Source organism: Corvus hawaiiensis, chromosome 5 (genome assembly GCF_020740725.1).
Source record: "Corvus hawaiiensis isolate bCorHaw1 chromosome 5, bCorHaw1.pri.cur, whole genome shotgun sequence".
NCBI lineage: Eukaryota > Metazoa > Chordata > Aves > Passeriformes > Corvidae > Corvus > Corvus hawaiiensis.
The window spans coordinates 40,680,520-40,697,651 of NC_063217.1; the positions used below are offsets into that span (position 1 = coordinate 40,680,520).

At 37.1% G+C, this 17,132-nt stretch overlaps 1 protein-coding gene across 3 annotated transcripts in view; it reads right to left on the reverse strand.

Moving 5' to 3' along the window:
- KLHL2 (kelch like family member 2) overlaps positions 1-17,132 on the reverse strand; it is a 57,129-nt gene that overhangs the window by 7,343 nt on the left and 32,654 nt on the right. For all 3 annotated transcript variants that reach the window (XM_048303662.1, XM_048303660.1, XM_048303661.1), the window contains exons 5-11: positions 13,675-13,837; positions 6,062-6,171; positions 4,684-4,800; positions 3,525-3,674; positions 1,877-1,994; positions 1,052-1,249; positions 205-306 (exon numbers count right to left, since the gene is read on the reverse strand). In XM_048303662.1, coding sequence (XP_048159619.1) covers positions 205-306; positions 1,052-1,249; positions 1,877-1,994; positions 3,525-3,674; positions 4,684-4,800; positions 6,062-6,171; positions 13,675-13,837 — 958 coding nt within the window. The remainder of the gene's footprint in view (positions 1-204; positions 307-1,051; positions 1,250-1,876; positions 1,995-3,524; positions 3,675-4,683; positions 4,801-6,061; positions 6,172-13,674; positions 13,838-17,132) is intronic.

Sequence of the window (17,132 nt, forward strand, 5' to 3'; positions counted from 1 at the left end):
GCTGAAGCTCTGAAAAAAAATTTAAAACTACTATGCTAAAAACTGGTGAAACTCAAGTAGAATGATTACATATTTTTCATACCATTTGAATTACAAGGTCGAGCAAAAACATAAATCTGAAGTATGTTTTCAAAAGTAAGAAAAACGAGTAGGGTAAATGATTGCATTTCCCACCATTCTTTTTAATATCATTTGTCAACTTACCTCCAACAACACCTACGCCAACACTACTTCTTCTTGTGTTCATTGGAGCTACATGAAACCACTCGTTAGTCTTCAAGTTGTAAACTTCGACTGATGACAAACCTATGATGACAATATAACATTTTCCCTATAAATCTGGGCGCAACGTACTGCCTAGCTTTCAGGGAACTCTTCATATCTGAAAATTCAAATTATTTCATTTTAAGGACTGTTAATTACTGAACAAAAAGCACAACTGATGTCCTAGAGATAAGTAATTACAGTCAAGCCATTCTTTGTGTCTGAAAATGGGAAAATTACTGAAAACTTTTGTGGAACTGTGAAAAATTCTTCCCTGGATTTTTTCCTTTCTTTTTAATTAAGTCACACACTTTCTCCTATATATGCTTCTATAATAGTTACTCAGCAAAAGGATCACTTCTGCACAAATTGTTTAATGCATCTAAGTAGAGAATGAACAGTGTATGTCTAAAGGCTTCTCACAGGTCAGAAAAAGCTGTTTATAATCATATTTACACCTGAAAATGCAGAAATAAATTTTGTATGCAAACAGGACAAAACAGAGCAGATCATTTTTTCTCGTATCTTCCACAAGTTAAGGACTCTGACTATAGAAGGAATACTGGAACAGAACTTGGCAGAAGTTCACTAGTCATTAAGCCTGAACTCTTAGGAGCAAACAGTGCATTTTTCAGGAAGGGGGATGTGACCACTTAAGCACATTCCACATCACAAGATGCCAGGCTACCCTCATGCTCGGTTTCACCACAAGTGCCAGCAAAAAGAGACATTAAAATTTGATACAGTTATGTTAAAAACCATTCAGAAATGCCTAAGGCAAACATACCTGTACTCCCATCAAACCCTCCCACAGCGTAAAGGAGGCCATTTAATACAGCTGCTCCCAGGGTGCTCCTCCTGTCCTGCATGTTAGCAACACTTGTCCACTGGTCTTTCACTGGATCATAGGAATCGACGGTACGAACTCTCAAAGAGCCATTGAAACCACCAACAGCATAAACCATGCCTCCCATGTAAACCATTCCTAGAGCAGGGAAATGGGGAGGAAAGACGAGTGCTTCAGTCTCTCTGCCAATTCACTGTATTCTGTACTGTCCTAAGTATGCAGACACTTGACACAAATTACAGTACTCACTACACTTGTCGTGCTTTTGACAGTCTCCTAGAACCACACTTCATTCAGATTAAGCCCTAGTATTTCTGACACTTTTTGTTTCCAACAGTGCACATTTCTGAATACCATGCTTGCTGAATTTCTTCTTGCTTAAATCGCTCAGCTGCTTTAAGATCACATTTTCATGTTTTTAATAGTGGATGATCACTTCTTCACATTATTTCATTTAATAATACTAGGGTATTTTAATAGCAAAATTACAATGCATTAATATTTAAATTTATTTATCCCTTGTTTCTGTGGGAGGTAATAAAGCCGTTTATCCTACAGATTACAAACTGAAGCAGAAATTAAGCACAACTTATCAAAGTTGTATCATTCCACATTAGCAAGTAATTAATATGATCAGTGAAGGCAAGGTTTAGCCCTTCTCAGATAAATATCTCAAGTACTGTTCCAAAGAACATACAATGCTTTATACAGATGCCTACATTCTGAAGTATTACCAACCACAACAAAAAAATTAGGCATCCTTACCTGCCCTACATCTTCTGGAAGGCAATTCAGCTACCTGATGCCAGCGTTCTTCTTTAAAATCATAGCATTCAACACTGCGAATTGCCTTTGGTGCCTGTCCCCCAACTACCATCATCAACTAACAGGGAGATAAGAATAATTTAGTTATTTGCACATATGAGAGCACCTGAAAGTTCAAAGAAGTGTTAAAAAATAAAGCAAGCTTCTGTACAAGAAGTATTTAAAGGATGGCTCTCCTAAATTAGAAACTGGAGTCTTGTGAACCAGGCAAAATTAGTTGTTAGGTATTTTTTAAAATAAATTTAATTCCTAGTTATTTTGTCCAGAGGAAATACCATGGGTAGAAAAGCAGGTAGCAATTAGCATCTCAGTGTCTTGGGGTGACTTTATGATGTGTATCCCGTATCGCTGCCCTATGCCCAGAATTAATTCTTGTGCCTTTCTATGCCTCTAAACTGAGCCTGAGAGGGGGAAGGAAAAACTGAGCAAAACTTTTTCAAAGCAGTTTGCAGCTTGTTCAAGGTCACACACAGATAGCAATTGGTTTTCCCAGCTTCGGCAGGGGAGGGAGGAAGCACCCGGCTTGCTGCTCCCAGGTCAGTTTTTGGCCAGTGGTTCAGCTGCTTTTTCTCCGGAGAGAGACTGAGAGTTGAATTTTTTTTCCTTCCCTGAAATTTCAGATTTTCTCCCTTTTCTGCTGGACTGCTTCAGTATCAGAGCACATCAGGAGGACTTTCCACTGAGCACAGAGGGCCTGACCCTGGGCCAAGCCCCAGCTCCAAAAGGGAGGACTCTAACACTTTCCCAGTTTTTTCCTCCACAGGGAAAGATTTTATTATTTAGCATTATTTTCCTTTCCTGTGTGTTTGTTAAATAAATAGCTTTTATCTCTTTCACTTTCCTTTGAGGAAAATTTATTTTTTCCCGAACCTGGTGGGGGAGGGGTGGTTGTGCCTTCTCTCAGAGGATATCTCTCTAAATTTGGCCAAACTGGCACACTCAGTAAAGCTCCTACAAAAGAGGGATCTGTATCTTCACATCCTACTGTGATCTTAGATGTAAGAATTCAATGTCTATGATGTGTAATGGAACTGTGACCATCCATCCCATAATAGTCGTATCTTGTTCTTCCAAGAAAAATGTGTTAAATCTGCTGAATTGAATCTCCTATTCCATTACTGCAGTTGTCACAACAGTACTATGAGAAAACTTCTTTACTTCATTGCAAAGAAGAAAGTATCTAATGTTTGTTTTTTGCTAAAATGAACTAAAGATTGAATAAAAAGTCTCATTGCAGAAGCTTCAGTCATTCTGTGTTTTGGTTTGGGGTATTTTTGTTGGGTTTGTTGTTTTTTTTTTCCAACAGGCTTACTTCTCCATAATTGTATATTTCTCAAAAGCTGAAGCACTTATTAAAAAATGTTTTCTGGGAGGGCAGGTAATGGTGATGCTCTGTGTAGGTGGGAGGCTAAAAAATCTGTATCATAAGTAGTATGGAGTGTAAAGGTAATCACTTGTTACATTTTTATGATAAATAATTCTTGTACAAATCTTTTACAGGAATACCCCAAGAGACAGTCCTACTCTCATGAAAGCTTTTAAAATGAAGTTTGAAATCGTAAATACTTTGGAAAAATAAGGGTCTTACTTTTGGAAGGCTAGCAGGTGTTCTCAATTTTGTTCGCGTGCTTTTCATCAATGCTCGTTGCTCAGTTGGTAGCAAGTGATACTTCATAGCTTCAATGAGGTAATCTTTACAAGCACTGCTGTTCTTAACCAGTATTTCCTCTTCCACTCTCTATTTATAGAACAAGGTTTATTAATTTAAAAAGGTCTGAGCATGTTAAGGAAGTAAAACAGAAATCACAATCCAAAGTGCAATAAAGCCTATGATCTATCACTCAAATGCAGAGTAATCTAACTTTTTAGACTATAATTTAACCAGTAGGACACGAATTTGTGTTGGAAATGTGCAGTTACTAAAAAAAAAAAAAAATCAGAAGATGCTGATTGTTAATTAGCAAGTGGAAGAAACAGTGATAGGCAAGGTAAAACACTCTTCTTACAACTGGGCACGTTTCTTGATTTTTAAAATACAGACAGTACAGAACACTTTTAGTGGAGAATAATTTAAACAACTAGTAAGCCAGCCCACAACAGTAAAAACCACAACAGAACACAATGGCAAAACAGGCCTAAATCATACCCAAAACAACCCACACAAAGTGGAGATTTGTATCACAAAACCAGAATTTTTAAAATAAACACCTACCAACATACTATTATACCTACTAACCAATCTTAATACTGAACTCATATTGCCAATCTTAAATATTTGACCTGACACCAAAATATCCAAATGAGCTTCTAAAATTTGAAAAAATGTATTTTATCTGAACCAGGTAAAAGAATGGTTCCTTTGTCATTAATTCCTAATCAGCTTAAAAACCAGATATAATTCTGAAGTTGAAAATTCACTTATGAGAACAAATCCTTTATCAAAGATCGCATTACAAATGAAACCTAACCTGATCTCAGTGAATTACATTGTTCAGATTCCTAGGGTGGTATAACACGCAGTCAGCCAAATAGATAAATTACTTACGTAAGTCATCCTCTGTGTGGCAATCCCTCACCTCACTGTGTGTATATGCACATGAGTATGTGGTAGTGGCTGTTTGTTTACTTTTCCTATCACTAACATACTACATCGACACTGTTGTTTAAATTTAAAATTATCTATCTGGCATTAAAATAATGAACAGAAATGTTCACATGCAGAATAACTAGTATTCCTTTTTGCTTACCTGAACTAAATACTCCCGGGAAAGCAAAGGCAGCCGAACATGCTCCATCAGACGTGCCATTAACTCCTGCCTTACATCTTTGTCATGGTTTACCCAGGCTATCACTGCTTCAAATACCTTCCAGAAAACAAACAAATCAAGTTTCTTGACTTACAAATTCATAAGCATGAAAACATCAGTGTGCCTCCAAAAATAGTTTTGCTTATACTAAAACTCCTAATGTTAAGAACAGATGACAGCAGTTACAGCTCCCAGTATTTCCATATTTATCAATCACAAAATTATGAAGGTGCATTATCTGGTCTCTTTTTGTATCTACTCCTCTACTGGTGCTTCAAGGATACCTGTGCTACATTGACAAAATGCACACAGTGACTTCAGAGATACTGAAAACCAGGCAAACAAACAACGCAGCAGCAGCACTATTACAGTCTTCATATTTTTCTTCCTTTCTTGGAAAATTGACCTGCCACATCACCATTCAAATGACTTATCACTGAGTCTTACTAGGAGAAGTGATCCCAAGCCTGGTTTTGCCTCCACTGCACAGTAGCTCATCATTCACTAGAGCATTAAAGCCTTAATTATACTCCACAAAAGCAGCATCATGTGTATCTAAGTGATAGATCCAGACCTTCAGGGTATTACAGGAACAAAAGCATAGCTTTGCTAGTTGCTGTTTAAGCAGATAGTTCTTAGATTCAAAGTTTCAATAAGGCTCTAAAAAGCTTTTAAAAAGCTCAAAATGAATACATCCACAACCTGAAAACCATTAGAGGTTTACAGAGATACCCTGGGCTCACTGAAGAACACAGTATTTCAGAAACGGCTTTAAAAAATTGAGATCTAGGCTAAAGGTGAGCCAACACACATTAAACTCCAGTTAGGTAATACCAAGCTACCTAGCCATCTCTGCAACCCACACTTGTTCAGTTAGGCTAAACAGCTCGCATATACATACAGAGGTTTAATACCTTTGTGGGACTGCTGATGCTAAAGTTAGTAAATGGCATATAATTGCTCTTCAAACTTTGAGTTATTTATCCCTTGGTAAACCAAACTCCTGTGGATGTGACTCAGCATGTGTTCTGGCTGTTCTGCTTGAAGATGAGAAGGAATTTCCATTTAATGTGCTTTTGGTTCTTGGGGTTTTTTTTTTTTTCCCAAAGGGTAATGTGATTTAATACAGTTGAGACTAATTTTCAACATCAGACTGACAAGCTTTTGGGAAAAGTCCTTTAAACTTGAGCACAATACCTGCCTAATTTCGCTACAGAAACACCTAACACATCCAAAAAGAGTGTACAAGATCAGTATGAGCAAGCTCGCTCTTTCACATAATAGGATAACAAGAATAATGGGATACAGATTGTCTTACCTTCTCCTCTGAGGGAATTGTGAGTTTGTCACTGGATATAAGACTGCACACCTGCTCTACGCCAAGATTGAGGTATTCTTCACTAAGTACAACATCGGAAAAGTGCTGTTCTGTTTGGAGGAAAAGAAATATGCTAACATAGAGTGTGACACATATCCAGGGGTATAACAAGCATTAAAGCAGCAGGGGAAAACAGAGGAAAAGGATTCAATATGCATGCTATTTTACCCTATCTAGAAGCAATACGCTGACTTAAAATCTCTTCTATATGTTAAAGCTTGGTCTCACAAACAGCTTTTCTATTTAAAGATTCTTTAACTGAAATATTAAAACACATTATACTAAAACTATTGTAGCAATTTTCAGATGCTTGCTTCATCTCAGTACTTGTCCTTGAGAATTACCTGTGTCTCATTTTGCTAAATTCGTACACAAAAATACAGAAAAAAGACCCCAGAGTCTGTATACTCTGTATGTTGTTGACAAGCATGTTTTAAACTTGTAGCTTGACATGAACAGTGGTTGATTCTTTAGAGCCAACCAGCAACGTCAAACAAGTCCTATTGCATCTCTCAGAGCCTCTCCAAGGTCATAAAAATACTGTATATTGCAATCTCTACAACGTGCAGAAGGTATGTAATTTTTTCTAATTTTTTTTAAACCTCAACTTAAATAAAACTGAAAAAATTTAATGTTTCCAAGTCGCCATTCAGTTATCCAGTTGCCCCCTCCCTTCCTTAAAATTGCTTTTTATGGCATTCTTTTGCTTAAAAAGCATTCAGTTAAATTATTTTTCCCCTTCTTCTGCTATTCTTAACAGAGGTTAGAAGGGACAACTGTTATTAAGAACTTAGGAGTTCTCTCAAAATTAGAATAAATTAAAAAGAGGCCAGCAAATGTACTCAAACGAAAGAACATTTTATAGCCTTTTCTATCACTCTACTAGTACTACTATAACTAAGACTCCATACTTGAGAAACTTGTCTAAGCTGTTTAAAAAACAGAATGCTGAATGCCTAAGCTCAAGAAGTCTAATCTTTCAACTTCGCAGGGTACAACAGCTTTTTCAGATGCAATCACCATCAGTACAAGTCCCTCTAATTCTGCAGCACTCTCTTATCATGGACAGGTAGTATTTTCTGCAGTACTTCAGGCAATGGGAAAGAAAGGATGAGAAGAAATACTATTGATTTTTACAACATCTCCATTACTTTTCCACTCTTTACAATTCTTTTTGTATCTGTTTGCTTTTCAGACAAGTGTGCAGTTTCTCAAGCAAAGTATCTGATGAGTTTTATTGTTTGCAAATAGCAATTGAGAAAGGTAATTTGTATAGATTCATTTTACAATAAACTCCAATTTCAGGTGACACAAACCAGTATGCCTGAGCGTACTGAGAAGCTGAGTTCAGAAGCAAGCAAAAAGGGGAAGCAACACACATCCACATCTCAAACAAATCTGAGGTTCTGAAGCATTGTTCATCTCTCCTTGAGAAATACGATGCAACAGTGGATCACATCCAACAGGATATATTTCACAAAGTAGAAATATCTGGTTGATTTTATGGACTCATATATAACAGCCTTGCTTTTTAAAAGTTGATTTAGATCATGCACTAAGTAGGAAGAGATCCAGCCTCTAAACCAGGAGAGGTAAAAGTTGGGAATTTTCAAAGCAATACAATGAATGTGAGGCTGTCTCCTGTTTTCATGCTAGAAAGAAAACGATAAAAGAGAATCCAAAAAAATAAACAGTACTTGAACAAAAACTGTTTTACTGGATGCCAGCCTCTTAAAGCATAAAACAAGGCACATGGTCAAGAGGAGTGAAAAAAGGAGAAACACTAAACCAAACTACTCAGTCAATAGCTACAGATCCTCAGGTGAACGAATTACAGGCAAAAGAGAATTAGAGGAGATTTCTACATAAATTTTAGTCATCAAAAAGGAGGTAAGGTGAAATAACTTGTCTCGTAAGAATCAGATCACTTGTTGTCTAGGAGACCATGGTAACTGATAGATAGATAACATTTGGGAAAAAGCCAATTGCAATTACAGCTACATGGATTATTTACAATAATTAAAAACTGAAAAAGAACAAGGAAATATAAAATCAATTAAATCCACCAAGGGCAATTTATGTAATGCTGGTTCAAGTGTTGAAGACAGAATGCTTCATTTTATATAAAAATTATGCTTATGAAATCCAAACTTTTTGCATCCTTTTAGCAAGAAGGATATCAGCATCTTCGAAATAACATGATTCAGTACTAAAATTTCAAGAAATCACACTTAGATCCTCTTTTCCCAATAACGATGAAAAATAGTACTGGAGGTGTGCGGATTTTTTTGCCTTCTGGGTCAGGATTTGTATTATCTCATATTACTGCTCACATCCTGAAAGCTTTGATAATCTGGAGATACTAACATCAAACATATGATTAAATGTTTAAATATTTCATGCATCTGTCCCCTGTAAAATCTCAAATGATCTTGTTTTTTATTTATTGCATTGGGGAACATACTCCTTTCTTTATGAACATCTCTTAGAGAAGCAAAAAGAGAACTACCCAGATGGAAGTTTCCATGAGAGAATAAAATAATTATTTTTTCCCAAATCAGAATTTTCCACACAGTATGCAACTTTGACAAATTTGTACTGGAATCCTGCCCCATTTCTTGCCTCTTTACCCAGAAATTGAAGCCAGCTGGCTCCTGAGTCTGGCAGCCTGGAAGCAAGCTGGCTTAGGAGCTGCAGAGGCTTGGCTTCTAAATTCCCGCTTCCTAAGCAAGTAGAGTCCTACTTCTTTATTATCAAGACTAAACTCTGTCTTAAAAAAAAAAAAAAAAAATCCATTTTAGGACATTTCTAAAATATCTGTTCCAATTGCATATGAAAAACAGATTTTCACATTTTTGCAACTGAGTCAGTTTCTATCTGAATAGCTAAAGAGCTGTCCTTGTGTGCCCTGTGCCAGTAGGATGGGATAAACTAAAAAGTCTTTAACAACACGAAAGGGGCTAGTAACAAAATGTCTGTAAGTACAATAAACAATGCCAGCATGGAGAGCATAGAAAGAAAATGGCAGCTGTAAATGTACCACTTTTTGGTATTTGTTGTTATGAGTCTGGAGCTATGTATTATACATGCACAGGCAGCAAAAAGCACTTGACACCTCTTCTATCCAAAAGGCACACAGTCTGGCCAGACAGATATTAACATTAACTTTATATTTTTCAATTACGTAGGAAGGAAAACTACATCTGAAACCTGCACAGGACCTTTTATGCTTTAAACCTTTATGGATTAATTCACAAACACTTTTTCACTCATTTATGTATCTACAGTCAGAACAGATCTTCCCAAAGCCACATTAAGGTGTATGGCAAAAAAACTGCCACAGCTTACCAGTGCCAGAATCTACAGCTGGAAAAAGGGAAAACCTGCTCATATTCCCTAGATCTTTTTGTGACAGTAATTGAACATACATTCATGTGTGAAACAAAATATCACAACCAAATATATCGAGTTTCATGTCTTTTGTCGGTTTAGTCCAACAACTTGTATTCTACAAAAAAAATGATGATCTTTTTTAAAACTAAATGGAGTACCTGCACCTTTCAAGGTGATAATGCTACAAAACCAGCTGCAGCATCCCAGCACTTTCTGTTTCCAGTTCTTTCTGAACGGATAACCTACTGTTTTAGAGCAATGCACAGCATGGGAGCTCTGAAAGATCCAAGCCTTATGGTCACTTAAAAAAAAAAAAATGACAGTTTCTCAAGCAGATGAAACAGAAGTATTAGAAAGAATTAGGGTTTTTGAAATCATTGCTTCAATTCACAATGTCACATTGTGATATTTTTTTTGGCTTGGGACAAAAGGCCTTCGCTAACAGCCTATTTTAAGGTCAAACAGGAACCCCAGCTTTGTTGCAGAGGGATAGATGCAAGCTCTGCTAGTTGGAAAACCAGCAGAAGCTAAAACTGCAGAATCACATTTTTTAAAAAAAATCTGATTTATTTGTCAATTTTATGCTTAAATAACTGGTTTTTAGGACACCATGAAATTCACAACAGCCAAGGCAACAGCAGCATAGCAACAGACGTTGCTACTCAGAATAGAATCGTAGGAACGATTCTGACGATGACATCCTTTCCATGCCAGGCATACGGACGTACACAAGAACAGTCTACAGAAGACATGCATGCTTCCAAGTTCCAGGGCTCAAGTTTTAGACTAAGAGCTCCACAATCAAGCATGCTGTTATCCCACAGTCCAATACAATGCAGCAATTCCTGTATCACAACACACACTAGGAGTCCCTAACAAAAGAATCTTCAATACCTCAGCACAATGCTGAAAGCCAAAAAGGTTCACTGTGCCAAGCCTCAAAGGACACCTCTGCCACAGGCCATCCAAAGTTTCCAAAGCCTGTACTGCCCTACGCAGTGAGTGAAATACATTTTTATTCTTTGGTTAAAACTAAGAAATGTGTCAGGACATACGCACTGAGCAAGGGTCTCTCTAGTCCAAGACGGCACACCCCTCTTCATTTAAAGTTTAAGATTTAAAAATTTATCTTCAGGTTGTACATAACATTACAACACCTATATAATGCACCACTTTCTCAGGAAAAATTGCTCTTTTGTGAACATCCTTTAACGCTCCATAAGACATATTCCAGACTAAAACTGAGGACAGACTAGCAGTGCTCATGCCACATACTCTTGCTGGGAATCCTCTTAAAACAAGGATGAGAGGCCTCCTCTGTACAGTCTCTGACTGTGCAAGTGTAACAAGACCCAGAGCAGGATTGCTTTCTGGAACATCACAAGAACAGGTGGCATCTCCAAGTTGATTTGCAACAGAAGCACATTCCAAGTAACCTGTATCAATTGTCCACTATTTTCAGATCTCTCCATAGGAATCACAGGTGCATATAAACAACTCTCCTAGAAATCTTGCTCTCTGCTACAAAGGACCAACCTACCATAGGAATATGAAGCTCCAATTTTAATGGAAGTTGCGTTTTCATTCCCACTGGAAGGAAGTTCCAGAGTTTCACTTTTCTAATAACTTCTGATCCATCTGCATCCACTTGTTTTTATATTATCATTGTCTATTAGCAGAACTATCTCCTTGCCTCTTTTTTCTAAATCTAAAATAGCAAGCCTAACAAAATAAAGACTGGGAGAAGTTAAAAATCAAAATATTTTTCATTTTCTCTAGCAGGGAAATATTTTCACTGCTTTTTTCAATCTAATAATCCTTTTCTGTACTCATTCTAATTTCTGGAGCCTTAATCCCAAAATGTGTGCTCTGGGAGTTAAGATGCCTGTGATACAAAGCTAACTCTGAAATGGCACAGCCATGTATTTTTGGCTCAGACTTTTCAGAAAATTTTTTTCAGTTGTAAGAAAGCTGTGACAAAGTACAAAGAGCCATTTGAGATAAGAACGGGGGATAAAAAGAAGCTGTGATGGCTGAGATACAGGCAGCAAGTAGCCTGAAAATTCAAGAGGAAAAACATTGACCTGAAAAGGTACAGAACTGTATGAAAGAAAATCAGGGAGTCAGGAGACAGAAATTCAGCAAGACTGATCATCAGCCAGTTCCAAGGAGAAATGAGGGCCAACGCTTCCTCTCGGCATCCTTTTATGAGGAGTACTGAGCATTCTGGTGCTCAGCCTAGCATCTTCTATGTCCCAACTAGGACCAACAAACAGCTTCCCTCCTCTTTTCAACTGCCTGTATTCTGCTTGCAGAGACTCTCTGAGCACAGCAAAGGATGCCTGAACAAAATGACCCAGGGAAGGAGAGTTAACAGGTGGACACAATTCTTGGGGTCTCAAAACCCATTTAACCAATACTGCACTCAAGGTCTTGCCAAGGTCTTAGAATTTATATTTCTAGAAACTAATCTATATAAATATTAGCTGCAGCTACTAAACTGAACAAAGATTGCTTAGAAGTAACTGAAGTAGTTTAGAAGTTTAGTTTAGAAGTGACTAAGGCCCAGTCAGGACAGAAGTTGGAAAAAATAACTTAAAACTCAAAATTAAGCAACAGCTGTATCAAAATGTGTTCCCTAAAACATTAAATATCTGAACATTAACTCCAGTTAATAAATGTATATCTTGCTTCCTGTTGCACAAAGGGTCAAAAATATAACAGATTTTTGGATTTGATAGTGTATTACTCAAAGACAAAAGGATTTAATTAAAACTTTTGGCATAGATGTCTAAATAGAAATATCACAAAGTCATTCAGTCATGCACACATCACAACTTCTTGAGTAAGGCATGCATTACAAAAGCTAGTACTTTCAAAAACAATCTGAGCAGCTTTTGAATTTTTTTAATTGATGTATCAATCATTCTTGATAGAAATACTATAATCTCCCGTGAGTTTAAAAGAAAATCTATACCAGAAAACAGAATTTCTAGGAATGAAGACACCTGAAAACATTCATCAAAGTCCATGCCTTTCTGAGTGCTAAATTTACTCAAGGCAATAAAAAACCTATTATTTGGACCTGAGTTGAAGCACTTAGCGCTCTACTTCAGGAAAATCTTCAATTTTAACTCTGTACTAATTGTTAATGATGCTAATTGGTCACTGTACATTTTAGGAAAGTTATGAAAAGCAATGCAGTCATATATATTTTTTTCTACAACCTTATCCAAACATTTAATTTTTAATTCTCTTTTTTGTATTGCTCTTATTCTAAGCCTGCGAGTGCTAGGGATGAAGGAAGGCAGAGCAGAGAGTGGACCTGACTGTGCACCCTGACTATACACAGCATATTTATCTCAAGAGTAAGAACAGAGTGTGCATTGCTTAAAAATCCACTCCACAGATGAAGCAAATACACAGTAGGAGTTGAGCTGGCAGCTTGTCATACAGGCCGGCAGTACTCCAAGAATATGATGACAATAAGGGAAGCTTTTGGGGGGAATTTTACAGAAATTGGAGGTGGTTTGGTTACAGAGGAAAGAAAAGGTTAGTACCAAGCATGAAAATAGTTCAGCTACAGAGACAGATGAAATATAAGATTCAAGTGAATGGGACTATAGGTACCCTTTATAGTAAGAAATTTAAAGTCTTGGGCTAGATGAGCAGGATTTTCAGAAGATAAGTTGATAACATAATACCCAACATTACATTTCTTGCTTCTTCCCTAGTGTAGTGCAGGGGCTACCCTTCCTCCCAATGCCTTTTTCTTATTTCTTCCTCCATGTAATTCCTACATACTTTGACTTGTGGTAGTTGTCAGAATTTTAATTCTTCTCTCCTGATTTCCTACCCTAAGTGACAGTGCAAAATTTTAAACAGGAAGCTAGCTTCTTTCTGGATTAGAAATGGCTTGGACCCTGCAGAGTCAGAACAGTCTGAGAAGATGATGCTCCATTCAGCTTAAATATAACTGTGGTCCAGCCAGCACATTTTATTTCTCTTGAAGACATTCATATCAAATGTAGTTTTCATCAGGAGATACATGTCTGCAATATCCTGGATAAAACTCGGGTTCCTCTGGGTGGGGTTGAGTGGAATGGAACCCATCCACACAGACAGATACCAAGCTGTGTGCTCTGCTAATGATAACTTGCCTGCATATGTGTTGGCCTTGCTCAAGAGATCTGAGCATGCATGCATGTCAGCAAAAGCACGAATCCCCAGGCAGTTGATAGGATGAAGCTGGGATTCCAAAAATTCACAGCAAGTCCTTTTCACATCCTGTAGTTGCAAGAGACCAGCTGCTGGGAGCAGTACCTGAAAGGAGAAACAACAGCTGGTTAATGTCCCAATGCAATTCTGAGCTTATACAAGAGTAACATCAATATTAAGAAAATAAAATAAACCATTAAAAAAACAAGACTAAAACAGAGAGGAAGATTTCAGCATTATGCAACTGAAGAAGTTAAAACCCAACATGAGCAGGATTTTACCTCCCTACAGATACCATTTAAAATAACAAGAAACATCTCTACCATTGTGTTCACTGGGGAAATAATTCCACAAACTACAGCTCTCACACTTTATTAAACTCTTCCCAATATTCATTCACAAGTTCGCTTCTTACATTTCCCAGCATTTCATAGTTACATCTCATTTCCAAGCCTTCAATGTTAGATATTCTTTAAAAGAAAGCTTCTAGACCATGATAGAATATGCAAATCTTGTTTGCATGCAAGCACTGGACACTGTACCATTTTTTTTGTTAGCATCAAAAATAAGCATCTTTATGCAAGTGATTCCAGTAAGGACAGAATTCAGCTTCCACAGAAGTCTGTGACCTTCTTGGAAGAATGATCATTCAGGCATGTCTGACAATCAATATAGACAGGAAAAAATGAAGGAGCATACATTTAACAAGAGTTTGATTTGAATATCAACTGTTAATGAAAGAGACATGAAAAAAAGACGCAAATGTGATTGCACTGAAATATACAAACTATTGCTAAGAAAAATACTTTAAAATTAGTTTAAATTTTAGATAATTCTTGAAAATATTAAGTAAGTCTAACTAAATGGAGAAGATCTGTATGAAATAAGCATAAAAGTCAGTGTCACAGAATTCAAACAAATTTAGTAAGCTTAAAGGTTATTAATTACAAGGTTGAAATAGTACAGTGAACTCGTTTTATTTTAGCATATGTTTATGTAAATGTTAAGATAATATTACCAATACAATTTATATTACCAGAACTAGAGTATGATTAGTTATAACATTGAGTAGATAAATTCATTTGATAGTTAATTCTATGATAAGATATAATTATTAACTTACATAGCAAAAATCAATTCTAGAAATCTACTACAAGTATTTATTTACACAACTTGTCCCAATGAAGCAAACATTTCACATCTGCTCAAAAATTCAGTAACTAATTCAAGGACAGTCCTAGATAATTTTAGGCATGTTATCAGTATAGTTGAGCAAATAATTCTGAGAACAGTCCTTGACTGCATAAACGGATCTAGTAGAAAAATATGTAAAATCATCATCAAATCAGAATACAAAATGGAAAGGTGAAATGAGAATGGCACGGAGAAAATAATTTAATATTTGTATGCACAGTCACACTGGCATACTTAAATGAACAGTACAGAAATGATACAGGAACCAGATCACTCTTCATTATGGGAAATTTACACCAGTTCTTAGATTACTGTAACTGAGCTTGCAAAGTTAGAGATTTCAATACATTTTAGTTATCAGAAAACAAAACATTTAAATCTAAATGTATTTTATATTCTGCTGCTAGAAAGGAAAAGGCAAAGTGCATCAAATTTATCTCGTTGAATTACACATTGGGCTTTGGTTACTAGGCAACAAGAGCTGTGATAACATCTAGCTATTTTCATTTGTACCTATAGAACTGTTGGTCCGGAAGCCGTAACAACCTCCGTTCAAAAATACAGTACCATCACAGTCAGATTCACTCTGCTGAAGCCAGGGACAGAACTAAAGGGGGAAAAATACCAAAACAACCCAAACTCCCCACAAATCCATAAGAAAAAAAAAAAAACCAAAGAAAAGAAAAAAAAAAAAAAGACTACATTAAAATTGCAGTACAGATTAAGTTTAACTGCTGCAGACTCGAAACTGGTCAGTTTTAGCTCAGATTTATTTCCAAAAATAGCCAGTAGAGGGTATCATAACTTTCCTTTAAAGATCAAAAATACTGTAATGCGCATACTGCTTTGTACTGCAAGAAATGCAGAGGTGGAAAAAAAAATCTCTGATTGCTCGTTCTATGAAAATGTTTTCTTATCATGGCAATTATTTTTTTTTAAATCAAAGAACACTGAACAGATTATTATTACAGATGGCAAATAAGATATTACGTGTTCTCTTTCTTTGTGTCAAAATTGTGGTGATGAATCTCAGAATGACTGCTAGATTTCCTAGACCAAATGATTTAACCCTTACGAGCCTATGAAGCCTCTTCCCTGCTTATTTCCTTTTGGTTCTCCTTCCTGCAGTGACATGCCTATTCCCAAAGCTCTCTGCACCCACCACGCCAAATACATTTTTCCAACCCCACTGAAACACAAAGGACTGTGACCAAGTGCAAATATTTGTTTTAAAATCTACCTGCAAGGTCACGTGCATAGTCAGGACAGATCCACTTAAGGCCCGGAACTCGGCTCCGTGTTTTTACTGGAGTAGAATCAAGCCCTTCTCAATAACTCAGCTAGATCATCAACCTGTATCTGAGGCTGCTGGTCTCTCTTGTAGCCCTTCATGTACCTGCCAGGAGTATGTCAGGGCTGAGGGTACTAATGATGCCTGCAGGTTTTCTCCCTCTTTTTTTCCTGACAGCATTATGACTCTATTCATTTTTGTTCAGCTAGACACATTCACCTCACATGAGTGAAACATGTGTTGAGCTCAGAGGTGAGGAGCAGCTGGTACAGGCAGGCACCTCTCCAGGTGCTCACAGGCCCATCAGCTCACAAGGAACACATTTACAACAGTCCCAAAGAGATCCAGCCTGCCTGACTGATGAACAAACCTCTACAAGGAAAGAAGGCTCAGAGGAGATGGGCAAGGGTAATGAACTCGGAGAAGAAATACAAGAATGAGCATCTAGCTGTATAAAGAAAACCGAACTTATCTCCACAGGAGGGGGAATGGAGGGTGACTTTTGCTTTAGATATATGGCTGTATAGTAAGTCATCAGGTTATGCAAACAGCCTCTTCTAAAATAATTAGTAGCACATAAGGTCTTCCCAGCTAGCCAGGCCAGGAGGGGGAGAAGTACGTACGTGACACGGCTCAGTCCCACAAAAGTGTAAAACTGAAAAACCAACAGAAGGAGCTCTCAAGAGAGCAATAGGCTCGAGAGGGCTTTAGCCCACACACTCCTTCCTGGTGAACTAGAGATGCCCACCATCCTCACAGTGGGCATATGAAGATCAGTAATGGGAATCACTTCTTCACAGTGATCTAAGTGTGTATTTCAACTGCTATATCATGCTTGTGTTGTGATTTCAGCATATTGGAGTATGTCTCTACTAAATCAAAACATAACACTACATAGTACCAAGTATCTTCAAA